The following is a 16,261-nucleotide window of genomic DNA, read 5'->3' as shown; positions in this document are numbered from 1 at the left end:
GACTAGTCCGATAGGAGAAGAGCGGAAGTGCGATCTTTCGATCCAATCTACGTCGACTAAAATCCATGTCTCATGGCACGAGGGCCATTGCGAGTTGATGTTGTTGCTTTACCGTCACAGTCTGTCCTCAAGAGAGGCATCCATTCCTGGCCAGACAAAGTTCCTATTAGTTCTCTTATAGGAAGCTAGTATACCTGAATGGCCTCCGGTAGCTGTCCCATGCAGTTCTTGCGCTATCCTGGCTCTTGCATTTCCAGCGGTCCCCACATAAAGCCTCCCTTTTTTCCTTAATACCCCTTCCTCCTCTTCCCAACCATCTTGTCCTCCTCTCGCTTCACTAATGCTCTTCTTAACTTCTTCAGCTAATTTTGATCCTTCGTAGCTTTGTTTCACTTCTCCTATCCAATCCGGCAACAACTTGCTCACAAGGGTGCAACCACTGAATTTGTAACGACACAATGATTTGAAAAACAATCAAAAGATATGTAAAGAACACAGACAGTAAAGGTAGAAGATCATTTCCGGGTAGATAGGAGAGCTATTAAAATCCACAAACATGAATCAGAGTTTCGACTGGGTTCTCCAGATTTAACCAAAAGAAGACTTTTCTACAAATAAGAGAATTTCTCATTTTTTTATTTATACCGAGCCAAAACATAGAATTTCCATTGAAGAAGGAAGTAAGGATGCTAGCCGGAGAATCAAGAAATAAATACTTCCCATTCCGATTCTTTTTTAGTTCCCAAGATAGAATTTCTTTGTTTTTGGCAAGAGCGGTGGGTGACAACGTGCAAGACTAGATAGGTTTGGCTTTGATCTGATCAATAGGAATAGGAGAAAGCGTTGGAGAGGTACCAAATGACTGAAGAGGGGAACCCATCTGACCACATGTAGAGCCAGCCCATAAGTAAATTCAAGAGAATTTCTTCATCTTCCAAAGTATGTGAGTGAGGTAAAAATTCCATGGATCGATCTCATCACTCACATGCAACAACTAGTGAAAGATGTAATGATGAAGCTATAGGAGAAGAAAGAGCGTTGGTTTTGATTGGTAATCTTGAGTTGTCATCTTTTGAAAGAGAGTAACTTGCTGGATGGAGAGCAGCTAGGAGAATAAAGTTCATCTTTACCCCATCTTTCATTCCAACTCTATTTTCTTGTGTGCGATCCTTCTTTCTGGTTTGGAATCCAAGAAGCTCAATGGGCTAGTTTCAAGTTCGATCAGACACGAAATCTGGTATAGCCACCAGCCTAGATAGAACGGGCGGGGGAAGAAAAACTAGGAGCGAGCCACATTCAAGAGGGTTGTCAAAGGCCCTCTCAATAGAGCTATTTTGTCATTGAATCGATGGAGGGAAGACTCCTTCGGTAGGTGCCCCCGACTCTTCCAGTTTCTGGGTGGGATCTTATGGCTTAATCTCTGATTGCGCAGGATTCATCTTTGTTTGGTAACCTCAGACCCTGAACCAGGAGTTGGAAGCGCCTTTGCCAGACTTTCCAATTGAACACGATGCGGGCGATGCAACTCGGCAAGGAGAAGGCTGAACCCTGGTGCTACACTACAGCAGAAGCTTTGGCAGTTTACCATGGCTTGATGTTCTAGTTGTCATGCTAAAGCCGTTGATAGCTACTTCGCTTGACGAGCTAAGTAGAAAGACTTTGTGGATTCATCCACAACTGATGGTGCTTTAGGTTGATCTGATCCCTAGAAGGAAGAGTTTTGGGCTTAAGGCATAATTGCTCTATTGCGGCTACCCTGGCTATGTCATCCGATGCTGTTCACAAAGCGGCTCTTACTATAGACCCGGCTATCTCCGAGTTGAAATCGAACCCAGCCCCGGGTTTCCGTCCATCAATCCAGAGCTCAAGACAACCGCGATACTTAAATCGCTCAAATAGCCACCTTAGACGGACACAGCCATTAGAAGAAGAAACTTAAACTCGATGGAGTACCCTAAACCAGAGATCCTCGACAAAGAAAGTCTCGATTCGAGGAACGAAATATCAATAGAGGAACGAAAACCGCAGGGTATGAAATTTGGGTAGGGTTGGCAGGGAAAGTCCAACTGAAACTTTCTTTGATTACCTTTTTTCTCCAACTGGCTCAGAGATTGCATTTGCCCTTAACCGGTAACCTCCTTTGAATCCTTCGTTTAGACCCTCTCTATTGGTATTGGCATTGGCTCGAGAGCAAGGACCTTATTTGATCGCTTAGAACTTGATGGAGGGAAACTCACTCGCTCGAGATATGCTTAAGCTAGCTCAGGAAGAGTACTAATTTTATATGCCTTAAAGAGGGGATTCAAAGAGTAGCCTTTTACTAGGGCTTAAGTGACTCGTTTCATATTGCTTACTATGGTCTGGACAGTGAGGAAGGTGAGTTGGAAGATATACCTAATGTCAAATGAGACTTTCTCCTCACCAAATTGAAGCGTGAGCTTAGCATCTTTCACATCGATGACAGCCCCTGCAGTAGCTAGAAAAGGTCTCCCCAAAAAAAAAAAATAGGAAAGCTCTTATCCTACATATCCAAGACAACAAAATCAACTGGAAATGCGAAGTTACCAACTATCGCAGGGATATCACCCAAAATGTCTGCCGGATCCTGATCAGCAAGGTGGAGAGTGATGCTAGTCGGCCGTACATCACCCAATGGTAGTGGCTCGTAGACAGTGAAGGGAATCACAGTAGACCCAAGACCACATAAAGCATGGAAAGTTTGACTTCCTATCAAGCATGGAATACTGAAACTGGCAGGCTCATCTAAGTTGAGAGGTAGCTTATTTGAACGAGTGCACTACATTCCTTAGTAAGAGTAACCAGTTTTGGCTCGTTAATGTTTCGCTTCTTTGCGAGCTGGTCCTTAAAGAACTGTGTATACATCGGCACCTATAAGACACCATCAAGGATGGGGGTGGTAATCTGCATATCTGTCATCATATCCAGAAACTTTGCAATCTGCTTGTCTTCAGTTGACTTCACAAACCGTTCTGGAAATGGCAGCTTCGGGTTGACAGGTGAAGCAGATTGATGATGGATCATTAGGAGCAATAGCTGCTGGTGTAGAAGAACTAGGCTGTGCAGCAGAAGTAGTGGACTGTTGAGGTCCTTGCGGAGAAGGTATTGGGCCGGCTAGGGTAGAAGGCAGGTGGTACATACAACGCTGGCATTGGGGAAGAGGATCGGTTGTAGTCTTACCACTCCGACTAGTAAAGGCTCCACGTGGGTGAACTTCAGGTTGAGGTGGAAGTCTCCCTTGTAGATGGTTGTGAGGCTACCATACGAGTGGTCAATGTTTGCATAGAAGAATCCTTACACCCAATATTGTCACTCCTTTTAGAATACCTGTCTACACCTACATCAGCAAGATGTAGTTTTATTAAGTCGGCTTCCATTCCTTATTCGGAAGGCGTTGGATACTTGATATACGCTATGCTATGTACTCGGCCCACCATTGCGCATGCTGTTTTAGGAAGCATATTTTGATCCTTATTCAGGGAAAGCTCATATCCATCAAAAACCAATCGAAGTCCAGCTTTATCCCGAGCATCCGTTGTTTGCCCCGATTGAAGATCCGACACGACACCCTCTCTTCCATCTCCGGCTTCCTAACCAGATCCGTTTACCCCTGCTTGAAAAAGTGTTTCCATTCATAGTTCGGGGTTTCCTAGTCCCAGGTTTATTCGTAACCGGCTCCCTATCCAGGTCTTCCTCCTCAACAGCTATCTTTGTTTGACGGTGTTCGTTGCCAATGCAATAGTAATATATGCTTGCTTTCTTCCTGTTCGCATATCCATATCGAAAACTCTTCTTTCGTAGGCACATTTACTTCAATTCAACTACTTCATTGATTCATCAATTTGAGGAAATTCAAAAATACCTTGCTCGCCTTCGCAACTGCCTTCTTTTCTGTGCCTTCCTAGTTTGCCAACCCTATGTTTGATTGCGAGTTTCGGCGGGGTGAGTACCTGGACGGACAAGGGGTTCCTTTTCGATTTCCATTTTAGAGCTTCTCTCTAGTTCGAATATATAGAACTTCCTTCTTAGAAATGGAATACCTTCACCTTAGAAGGGTGTTCTTCCTACTAGGGAAACCAGATCTGCCTTTTTCGGCTAAGCCGATTCCAATGATCGGACGGACAATACTTGCTTAAACCTAGCACCCTGTTGCCTTGCTTTTCCTCCAGCCGTACCTGCCTCGCCGCTCGTGATACCCAGGAAGGGCATCCCTCACTTCCCAGATCGTCTCGCACTTCTTTTGTCACTGGCACACACGCTCTCGTGGGTCTATCACTGAGAAATCCCTTTTCGCCGGGCGGTGCGGTAAGTAAGACTAGTCGATGGACAACTGCTGACTGAATAGGGAGAAGATGCATTTTCCTAGGCTCTTTATACTTTGCTCATTGGGTATAGCCGTCAGTGATCCACAGATACGGCGCTTTTGGATTCCTAAAGGGATAGGATAGTTCTTTCTGGGCTTTAGAGGTCTCCCCTTTAACCTAGTACTCTTAGGAAGGCCGGGTTAACCTTCTACTAGAACTGTTCTATCTACGAAATTGGAAAGTAGGGTCAACTTGCCATAATATATAGCCCAACTTGATCCGTCTTAGAGTAGCCGCCTATGGAACCGCCCCCGAGTCAACAATGCACCCGATCGCGAGCCTTATATGAGTTTCATAGTCAGCCTGCTCTTTCAAGAACGTGCCTTCTAAACTCGTTGTTCCGCTTGCAGATTGGAGTTTCCTACTGACTATCCGAGTTCTTGATACCGCCGGCCAGGAATAAGTACCTATCCCTTACGGGAATCGAACCCGTGTCTTCGACATGAAAAGACGATGTCCTAACCTCTGGACGAAAGGGACCAAAAAGCTATTTTTCATATACTTAAGAGAAGAGAAGTGGTTCCTTTTCTTTCTATACGAAATACTTGATGCACTTATTGAATGGAAACTTGAATTGAGAGAAAAGGTGTGCTATGCTTCTTCATTCTCGTAACTCAATCAATATCAAGAACATAAAGAGTTTGTATAGAGATGGATTTCTCTTCAGTTCCAAGACTTTTTTTTGAATGGCTCGTGTTGCGCTAGTGACACGAGGGTAAAACGCTCGAGTTGGCTTGCTGACTCGAGGAGGGAAAGGCTCCATTTGCTTTAGTGAATGGAGGAAGAAACAACCATAGTAACTATCTATGAAATTGATTGATGGATATGAGAGTGGTGCAAGACCGGGACAGAGGAACCATAGGAATGTTATGTCAGGTTCCTTGCTCACTTCTCAAGCCCAATATCATTCCTCCAACTCGGACTTTCATGCTAGAATTAAGAACCCCCCTAAACAATGACAGCGTACCGAGCGGGCCCTACGTCTATCGGGGAGCTCAAATCCTCACTAGAGTGAGGCACGTCTCGATCAATACATCTCGAATCTAAAGATAGAATGTTATTGTTATGCTGTCCCCACTCTGGAGTATGATTGACCATATCATCCAGCGAGTGGTCTTAAGCGCTCAGTGCATCCATACTGAACTCGAATGTGCGCGCTTCGGAAGAGAAAGTAATGTGAACTACTAACTGTTATGCCGGCTTGGCCCGATCAAGACTTCTATCCCTCAGAAACTGTCTCGCGTCTTATCCGTGTGCGCGGTTGAGGAAATTGGACTTTGTATTCTTCCTGGGTCTGGCTCGGCTGGAATCTACAATCTACACCTCTCCAAACACAATATCTTGAGTACCCGGAGAAGTTCTCTTTGTCTTCGAGCTTTTATTCCTCAATCCACTTATTCGTTCCCTTCTTTCATATACCTCCCCACCAATAGATAGAGACAAATGGGAATAACCGAACCACGTCTACAAAATGCCAGTACCATGCAGCTGCTTCAAAGCCAACGTGATGCTTCTTGGTCATCTGACCAAGATATTGGCGAATACCACATACGATCAAGAAAAGAGTACCTATAATCACATGAAAACCATGAAAGCCAGTTGCTAAGAAAAAGGTAGAACCATAAATACTATCCGAAATAGTGGAGGGTGCTTGGTAATATTCCATTCCTTGAAAGCCAGTGGATACTAGAGCCAGTGAAACGGTTGCTACTAAAGCGTAAACTGCTCGTTTTTCCTTCCCCGCGAGTATAGAATGATGAGCCCAAGTTACGGCAGCTCCGGATGAAGGGAGAATAGGGGTATTAAGAAGAGGGATTTCCCAAGGATCTAAAACCCCAATCCCTTTTGGGGGCCAAATACCTCCGATCTCTACCGTAGGTGCCAAAGAAGAATGAGAAGAAGCCCAAAAAAAAGCAAAAAGGAACATAACCTCCGAGACTATGAAGAGAATAGAACCATATCGAGGTCCTAATTGTACAGCTTTTGTATGATGCCCTTCCAACGTGGATTCACGTAGAACATCCCGCCACCATACGAACATGGTATAAAGGATAAATATTAGGCCCAAACTGAGAAGTGTTGCACCCCCTTGAAATGAGTGCATGTACATCACAGCTCCTACGGTGGTTGCCAAAGCTCCGAGTGAACCCGAAATAGGCCATGGACTTGGATCTACCAAATGATAAGAATGCCTCTGAGATTCAATCATAAACCACTTTGCCCCGGTTGTATGTAAACCCCCCTTCACCCCCATCCCCTAAAGTGGTAAAGAAGGAGGCTCTTTTTTGTCTCATTAGGACAAACAAATAGGAAGGGATAGTTCTTTCATTGCATTGATAGAAGTGAGACTATCAAAAGATCTCTCTATTATTTAGAGAAAAGAGTTGGCGTGGGTTCTACCAACAAAACAAAGAAGTTTTTGATTTGTCTTTATCATTCGGAACCCTCTCCGTATTAGTAAGAAAAACACACCCAGACTCTGACTTCAATGGTGGGAACAACCTCAGCACTCCGGCGTGAACATGAACAATCATTCTGTGCAAAATTTCATGTATGATAGTGGTCGATCCCTCGGGAGTGACATTCGTTACTTTGGATTTTGTTCACGCGGTGATCTTCTCTCTTTCCAAGAGTACTACCCTTTACGTAGTCTATGTCTGGGGAGACAGGTGCGGTAGAGAGGTCCCCCACTTCGATTCCTGTCCCGTTAGCATCTCCGATCCGAGAGTTGGGATGACTCCGTTAGTTTCGGTCGGGAGCCGGACGGTAATGGACCTACAACCCTTGCTTGTGGACTAGCTGTAGAGCTAACCTTTGTTCTATTGGTTTGGTGGTTGCTACAAAGACGATTTCTTTATGCCCATCAAAGAACCTCGAGATGCTAATCCACGAAAAACGATACGATAAATGCGAAAGAACTCAACTGCGGAACGAGGGCGACCCGTGAAAATACCTCGGTTTCTTACTCATGCCATTGAACTCTTTCTTGGCAACTTGGACAACTTATAACGATGTTTGTCCCGCATATCAGACGGAAGATCGGGTTACAAAATTATAAAGCTTTCGTCTCAATTCATATTTAGCCGCGAGCAATCTACGTTTGTGATCTCGTATATTTCGTCGCTTCTCCGGCATCTTACTTAGTTTCCCCCTCATCTTTTAGCAAAAAGCCGCTCCACAGTAGTAAAGTCTCATCTTTTGTATTGGCCGAAGTGACAATAGTCACATTGAACCCTCGAATATGCTCGAAGATCTCGAAATGATCTTCCAGTTCCGGGGAGAATTCGCAAAACTCCGTTTCCATAAAGAATTTGATGGAGTTTTCCCGTATTTCGATCGGAGAATCCAACATAGACATTACTGTAAAGATTCTGACCAAAAAATGGTACATTCCATGCCCTCGGAGAACGCTTTGTCATGCAAAGTCACTGACATATCCAGTGTCTTTTTCGGACCCCAAGAATGGATTGGATCGAAACGACTTTCCTGCTTGAAAATAGGGGCCCCTTTGTGTCTGTATGAATCTCTGACCGCACAAAATCTCCATAGCCAATTTTCCAAATTGGATTCTGAAATCAGAGGCAGCTTTTGGTACTAATCTTATTTCAAACAATCCAGGAACTTCCATAACATTGGCGTGATTCAGTTTGAGCAACAGATCCTGACGTAATACATCTTCGTAATGAAAATGGAGTGGAAACATCATGGCTTTTCCGCTTTTTGAGAATGAGCACTGTGAACTATCCGCTTCAAAAAGGATAGTTGATCGAACCGAAACCAACGTCAAGTACGAGTTATTAAGCGCCGAATCAAAAAAAGTGTACTTCCTTTACGCTTGATGTAGGATTTACCTATTAATATGAAGTTCACTCTTCTGCTGACTTGAGTCCAGAAGGGAAGCGACTGATTTCCAATTCTTCTTTGCTAGCGCTTGACTCCTGTGGAATTCCATTAACAAGCTTAAAAGAAAGCCTTTTATTTGGTTTTTGAGATACTAGTTATTTATAGGTTAAGTTCGATATTTCACTCCGTGGGCCGGCTAATTAATTCAAGTAATTCCTGGAGGGGAATCAATCGAAGAGATTGCCTGCCCATGCTACAATTCCTTACTCAAAAGGACTAGAGTGATAAGCAGCCTTCCCGGCACCACCACTATAATGAATGGCTCAAACAAATAGGAGATGAGAATCTAATTGATCCTTTCTAGAATAGAATATAAAGAGAAGCTTGTTCTGCCCATCTATCTAGAGAATGAAAAGGAACTAATGCCACTGATAGGAAATCCATAGACCGTACGCCCACTTACCACTCTACCACTTCAATTCAATGACGGACTTCACCGATACCGATACCAAACCTAGCTTGAGAGAGATCGATCACAGGCATGTGGTGAACGATACCGAGAGAAAGAGCACTGAAATGAACCATATCGAGCACAGGTCTCACTCTACAAGTCAAGTTCGATGAGCTCTTAGCGGACCTGTGCCTACTATCTACTAAGTGTGTGCTAGGGAAAGAAAGCAAGCTGAGCAGTTCTCACTCTGTCCGGTGACCAAGAAAGCTTAAAGAATACCGTAAAGTGATCACTGAAACCTCATACCGATTCGCCACGTGAAAGCGGGGTTAAGGTAAGGCAGGAAAGACTGGCGCCGAAAGATATATATGTTTTGAAGAGAGAGATCCGCAGGCAAAAAGATTGAAGGAAGGACTGACTGAAGGAAAGACCGTAGCAAAAGCCGAAGAAGATGCGAATCAGGAAAAGGGAGACGAGTTCCAGTTGTTAGAAAGACCAGTGCCCGGAAAAGCAAGTCGGAAGGGGATCCGGATGTTCAGTGCTTAAAGAAAAAAGATAGGTGTTGCTCTGTTGTTTGCTTTGAGGTTTCCCCTAGTTGGGGAGACCGAGAAGAAAACCAGTAGGAAGGCGATCCGAAGTCTAGTGTGAAAAGAGATAGTTGCCCGCCTCTTGATGGAGAATTGAAAACATCCCAACGTATCTTTCACTAATTAAGTAGTAGTGAGGCGTCGGTACGTCAGCTGGAGAAGAATGCTTGCTTTTCGTATCACTGGTGTAGTGATTGACACGGTCTTCGCATATTGAACAACCTAAGAGTGGAAACACCTTAATCGCTTCTCCAAGCTTATCTATATATATTTCTCGATGGAAGCAGAAGGAAAGGCTTAAAGAAGGTGACAAGAAGAGAACCTTATTAGTTCGTCGTAGCCAACTTATCATTCCAATGAGAGGTCGAAGTACGATAGAAGTTATTGATACCGATTTAGGCGAGCAGCATAGCCTGGCAGAGCCAGAGGAAGAAGTCCGTCTTGTTAGCGAGTTAGCGAGTAGTTTCCTTTAGACGATTTCCGCGAGCATACTAGCTTTTCACGAACGCAGAGGAGAAAGAAAACCAACAACCAATAGGGTGAGGCAACTAACTACCAATCCTTTTATTGAATAGCCGCGGGGTGGGTAAACATAAAGAAGCCACAGAAGAAATCAAGCCAAAGGCTTCTCACTTTCTAAAGTAGTAAAAAGTGGATCCCCGCTTCGAGGCGCTTGGCGTAGATCTTTGAAAATCGTCAATCGGGTGAGCCAGCTATTATTGAGGGAGGCCAGGTCTACATACGTAATATCAAGTTGCTCTAGTTGCGTGTCTTTCGTACGGAAAGATGGGTGTTTTTATCCAAGCAAGGGAATAGAATAGGTAACAACCCCCCCCCCCCTCACATCAAGCCTGTACGCTAGCTACCAACATATACTATGGAGTCCATGGCTACCTCCGCGGATGGAAGACCGTAGATTTTTCACTTTCGCTGAAGAGTTGAACTCTGACTGAAAGGACTTGACACATTGCCAAGGCGATTTTATTAGCCAGCTGTGGGATAGAGATCTGCGGTAAACGAGCGATAGCCTCTAAAGAGTGCCGAAATAGGATTGGTTCCTTTTTCTAAAGATCCGAGACTGGTGAACGTATTGCATAATTTAAAGAAGCCCATTTCATTAGAGGGAGGGAGCCCTTCCTACCTTTCTTTATTTAAGTGCTAGTGACAAATGAGACAGTTGCCCGCCTTGGAGGGGTTGTAGCGAAAGCTCCGAAGTCCACTTCTTTACCAACTTGAATTCATAAGGAGACCGAACTCTATTCATGCTCAAGTGAACCACGGGTGATGATATTCCGCTGTTCTGAAATCAAATAGGAAACGGATGGCGCTTGAGTTTTTGATCTCGCAAGCAAGGAAATCTATCTTTATTCCGTGGGTCAGGGAGCCTGTTATGAGTTGGCTTTGGGACAAGCCCTGTTTCTTTAGACGAATCTGCCCTAGAACTCACTTTTGAAACCCGTTGAAGGAAATCCCGATAAAGAGAGGGAATGTGCTATAAAGCTTCCATTTTTCTTCTACACATTATACGTTACTCATTGGGTTGATAACTGAGGATAGATCGTGTCAATTCACTAAAGAAAAACTGCTTTTCCTGAGATTTCTGGCCCGATACCTTCCTGCTGATCCGGAACGGCGGATTCAGCTTCAATCCGAGGGCTTCCTGTGGCTGTTTCTGATTGACATGCCTGTTTCAAAGTGCAGTTCTCCAGGTCACAAGAGATAGAGATAGAAATGATCCCTGGCCGAGTCTAAGATCTTGGGTTGTTGGGATAGGATTGCTTGATTCCAGTTGTGAGTGGTTGATCAATCTTTTCTTTGACTGGTCTGCCGGATCACTTCCACTGAGTCCTGAAACCTTTACTTAGAACTTATATGTAAATTCTGCCACTGATCCCCATTTCTACAGCTTGCTTTTAGTTGACGGTTAGGTTAGTTCGTCTACCCACACTGGACTGGCATCAACAACGACTACTCGAACTAGTCGTCCATCAACAACAACAACTACTCGGATTAGTAACATTCCTCAGAAATAACATATATCGAAGTCGAAGGAAGAGCGGAAACCTGCTTCCCCAGAAACACAGCTGTGCTTCACTTCCTTGCCCAGAGACCAGAATATGGATTTGGAAAATGAACTTGCTCTTGATCCTCGGTCGATGGTTGATAGCTAGGCTTTCAGGGAATCAGAAGTTGTGATAATAGGCCGGCCAGTCCGGAACGTAGAGCAGATCTATCGGAGAACAGGGAGCAGGAAATTCTTGCTTGAATGCCCGGGGCAAGCTCCAGCAGATACAACAGATCCATATCCATAAACAAGAATGAAAAGCAGATTTCGATTAGTGAATGGATGCTATCCTGACCTGGCAAGAGATCCTGATCATTACGAGATGCTAATTTTAAACCTCCAATGCCTTAGAGCAGCAAATCCATCAACCCCGGACAAGAAAATCAAACAAAGTAGTGGCCAGGCTCAAGAATGGGAAAGTCAAGTTCTAGTACGGCTATCGTGATGTGGCCAATGGATAATAAATAACTTGCTAACCCAACCCAGCAATCAAACAGATGCTAGCAACGGCTTTCGCGCTAGAAAACCAAGCCTTGGATCTCCACATAGAAGACAATTCATTCCAATACCAATGAAGCTAAGGCAATAAAGCAAAGGCAAGTTCCAATTATGTAGTGTAGTCGCTCTCATCCCCAAAAAATGCTTATTCAACTACGGCACTGTCGGACAACCGACCGGATTCAAGCCCTAGCCCCTCAACTCGGACGGACTTGTGGAAATCCTCGAAAACAAGTATTGCTCAACTCACCTATCTATAACATAGAAATGTTGCATCCAACCCTGGAACGAGAGGTAAAGAATAGGCTACCATACGAGATGAGACGACTTCATTCTTGGCTTTCATCCCTACGCTTAAGAAAGATAAGGGATTGGATTTCATACCTTTTATTTAGAGCTCCGTCGTTTCGACTGGAAAATGTAACCTTCCACCATACGTAAACCAAACCTCTTTGCTTTCTGGCTTTTCCTTCCAATAAACATCAGGGTGCGAATCTGAGTAGTTCCTTGCTCAAGACCATGAAGAAAGAGCGAAGCAGAACCGGTTTTCAATTCATCGAAACTCTTGAAAAGTTCCTTTGCTTTTACAGCGAAAGCACCTGCCAACAAATTGGAACCATAATCCCCTCCATCTGCCTCGCTCTCTATCTGGTAGTATATGCTCTGATCGAGGCCCTATTCTTATTATGATGATTTGGATATTGAATTGCCTTTGACTGATTCATCTTACCATTTTACTAGAGTTTTTTTCCAGTAAGTTTAACATGAGCGGAATTGGTGTACTTGACCAGTAGTGAACTCTCAGTTGTGTTCGATAGTCGGTTACGAGTTCCCATATCTTACGCAACCTTACCTTTTCTTACTATGGGCCAAATTGCGGAGGAAAGCAGAATCACTGTTTTTCGTAGAACTCACTTTTGCTACTGGAGAGTACCTTCCACCAGGTCAGAGCCATGGATCCAAAGCATACTAGTTAGCTTTGAAGGTTTAGGCTTGAGAGAAATCTTGAACAGAACACCGCACTCCCTCCTATCAACTTATTCAGATTTGCTTATTTCTTTCTCTTTCGTTTTTGTAGATATAGGCTTTGGCGGATTCTCTCAAGGCTCGAGTGAAGTGACAAGCACATATTACCGGAAGCTAGTGATCCCGCCCGGCCAGCTCAGCATGCTTTAGAGCTCCTTGATTGGTACGAGGTAGTGATAGCAAGAGGCAACTCTCAATTGTTGTAATATAGAGACCTCTTTCAATGATTATAGATCCAAAGGATCGTTATTGATAGGAAACTGCCAGTAGCCCTTGACTTTTACTTGAAGAATTGAATCCGCCTTCTTCTTCTTATTCTTCTGAAAGTCTCCCAGGCGTGGTATCATCGGATCCACAAGGTCAATTTGTATGCATTTGTTCGGAAACCGGAAATGCCAACTACTCACTTCTTGCTGAGGATGAAGGTGCCATGGGTGATAGCGCCAGCCATTCCCTCATTGAAAAGAAAGCGCCAACCCTGCTACTAAAGCTAAGGCCAACCGCAGCCCGGTGAAATGAAATGCGTATGCAAAATAACATAGATTAATCTTGATGCGATCGATGCAGACACACTTCTTTTCTTAAAGGCTACAGTCAGAAACAACAACTTCGCAAATCACCCTAAGAGTGCCATACGAAAAAACAAAAGCAACTGTGGGTATAGACCAATTTCCTGCCCCAGAAGAGGCTCAGCCTACCAAACCCTGCTCTTTGCCTGCTTAACGAGCTCTCCTCATACCGAGTATCTAGGCATTTCTTCTCACAGACCGGTTGGGAGAAAGTTGGCATTCTTTAATATGTCACTGGGGACCCGTACTTACTTGATGGAATGGATGGGATGATGTGTTTCAGTTCAGCCAGTAGTGGAGGTTTCCTCGGCCTAGTCGCGTAAGAGCCCCCTTCTTTTTCTAGTTAGTTGAAAGAAAAGCAATGGGGAAGGTTGGCTTACCAGTTAATTGGTCTGTATCATATCTTGCTATGGTGGGACATCCTCTTCAGTTTAGGTATCCGGGCTGGCTGTTAGCTTTAGTCGTTCGGCACTCTTCCTTCATTCTCATTCAACAAGGAGAAGTGTCTAATCAAAATCATTGGTTGAGCCTCGCGTATATTATATGATGTCGTCCTGGAATTGAACTAGCGTTTAAGGTCGATCAAGTTCAAACAATTCGGCTCTGCAAGATCAATCAGATATCAAGTAAGAGATAGGCGCTTCCTATTAGTTATAGACTGCTTCTGTGACAAGTGGATCCCTTTAGGTTTAGTTGTTAATTGTACTATTCTCTTCAATAATTAGGTCTTCCGTATTCCTATTGGGGTCAGTGGTCTTCACCACTCACTGAGTCTGGATTCGTTTCATGGGTATTATTTGATGAGTGATCATCAATCTCTTCCATTGCTCCTATGTGCTGCTATACATACAAGGTACATGGGCCATGGGGCCTAACACACACTATACAGCCCAGCCCAATACTCAACACTCCCCCGGCTAAAGATATCTAACATGCCTATCTTGTTACAAATTGCTAAACCCTCACAAGGACCTACTCGTTTAGTAAAACAATCAGCTACCTGTTCACTATACTTAATGTTACCCCCTTCTTCGACCGAACAATCTCAATCCGAAGGAAGTATCGAAGAGGTCCAAGATCCTTTACCTCAAATGCTTCTCCCAGCCTTGCCTTCAAACATTTTATTTCTTCAACATCGTCTCCAGTAATCACAATATCATCCACATACACCGCCAAAATGGTGATATGGATTCGTCTATGCCGGTACTGTATGATCTCCATTACACTGAGAGTAGCCCATACCACAAACAACTCTCCTGAACCTGTCCACGCCCGTGGCGACTGTTTCAAGCCATACAAAGATTTCTTTAGCCTACACACCTTCCCATCAGTCTGTTTGTTCCAAAACCTGGAGGAATGTCCATATGGATCTCTTCTTGTAAATAACCACCATGAAGAAAAGCATTCTTCACATCTAGCTGATGTAAAGGCCACCCAAAGTAAGTTGACTGCGCATGAGATTAAGGTTCTCACCGTGTCCATCTTCGCCACTGGTGCTTTGGTCTCATCATAGTCTATCTCCCGTCTTCCTATAACCTTTTGCAATTAGCCTTGCCTTCTATCTATCCACCTTACCCTCTGGAGTCTGTTTTACGATGAACACCCATTTCCATCCAACTGCTCTTTTTCCTGCTGGGAGTGGAAGAAGATCCCACGTCTTGTTCTTCTGAAGTGCACCAAGCTCCTCCTTCATTGCGTCTTTCTTTCCACCGGGGATCCAGCTTTGCAGCCTTCCAATCCTTTGGAATAGACACTGATTGTAGAGATGCAATGAATGCTTTGTGTGCGGGTGAGACATAAGAGTCTGAAACTCCATTTGCAATGTCATGCTCATAGCCATATCGGACCGGAGGCTTTCCAGCATTAGTCCTAGTCTCTCTGCGTAGTGCAAGCGGCAATTCCAAAGAAGTATTACCACCTGTCTCATTTTAACCTCCATCTTGCTCTTGTGGCTCCTCCTCGACTACCTCAGGTTGCTCTTGTGGTTCTTCATCCAAGACCACTAGCGGTACAAGAAGAAGGGGTCCCGGCTCGGGGGCGGGGGTATCTTACTTCTTTTCCTCTGCGTTCGTGACAAGCTAGTAGGCACTCTTGTGTGGGTTGGCTCATTCCCCTGGAAAACGAATATTAAGAAGATAGATACCATTCCGTCGATACTAGATTCATTCTTTCTGCTCAAAAAGAACAAAGCCTCTATTGTGGGAAAAGTCTTTGAAACCCGAAGTTCTAAAATAGAAAATGGAATGAAGAAGGGGTGTGACCTTATGGCCAACTATACTAGCTCCCCTAGAGGGATAATATAGCTCCTAAAGGATGATTGTTTATGGTATATTACCGTAATTGGAGAATTTGACCTGGTGTTGACTTGCTGCTGTTCTGAGAAGGGGACCTTGCAAAGCTTGACAAGTTTTTTTTTATATTTATCGATCCAATCTGTCTACAGATAGGCGCCTGCTGTGGCAGCAATTAATTAATCTCCGCCTTAGCATACAAGGACCATGGCTCGCAGCGGGTAGTTACGGTGGTTTTGAGGAGACCCGCTCAAGGTCGCTGGTTCGGAGCTATTCCGAGATCTCAAGGAGCGCCAAGCTCAATACGTGCAAGAAGAAAGAAAGGCTTCCACCTACGACTGCAGCTGCTGGTACTTTATCTCTGTCGCTTTCAACTCCCACTCCTTCTCCCTTTGGTTTCTATAGGAAGTGAGACAGAATAATATATCTTCTGTAACTAATCTTTCTTATCGAAAGGTTATAGTTCGTAGATCATTTCTATAAGGACTATTTGAGCCATATCCGGTGCTTTGGACCTCTTTTAGCTGCTAGGTATCTACTGGGTTCAAT

General features: G+C 44.2%; 1 protein-coding gene and 1 pseudogene across 1 annotated transcript; both read right to left on the bottom strand.

Moving 5' to 3' along the window:
* Positions 1 to 5,749: 5,749 nt before the first annotated feature.
* LOC119278713 (cytochrome c oxidase subunit 3) lies at positions 5,750 to 6,780 on the bottom strand. Its single transcript, XM_037560044.1, has one exon. It carries the CDS (start codon positions 6,634 to 6,636, stop codon positions 5,794 to 5,796), a length of 843 nt encoding a protein of 280 aa, XP_037415941.1. The 5' UTR covers positions 6,637 to 6,780; the 3' UTR covers positions 5,750 to 5,793.
* A 669-nt stretch (positions 6,781 to 7,449) lies between these two features.
* Positions 7,450 to 8,100, bottom strand: LOC119278714 (annotated as a pseudogene).
* Positions 8,101 to 16,261: the final 8,161 nt, after the last annotated feature.

The sequence above is a fragment of the Triticum dicoccoides genome, chromosome 3B (genome assembly GCF_002162155.2).
Source record: "Triticum dicoccoides isolate Atlit2015 ecotype Zavitan chromosome 3B, WEW_v2.0, whole genome shotgun sequence".
Classification (NCBI taxonomy): domain Eukaryota; kingdom Viridiplantae; phylum Streptophyta; class Magnoliopsida; order Poales; family Poaceae; genus Triticum; species Triticum dicoccoides.
The sequence above is the reverse complement of the archived record's forward strand: the minus strand, read 5'-3'. Positions and strand labels throughout refer to the sequence as shown.

What these genes read in the sequence shown, in the direction of transcription:
- LOC119278713 (XM_037560044.1), bottom strand. Translation starts at nt 6,636, where the DNA reads ATGGGGGTGAAGGGGGGTTTACATACAACCGGGGCAAAGTGGTTTATG.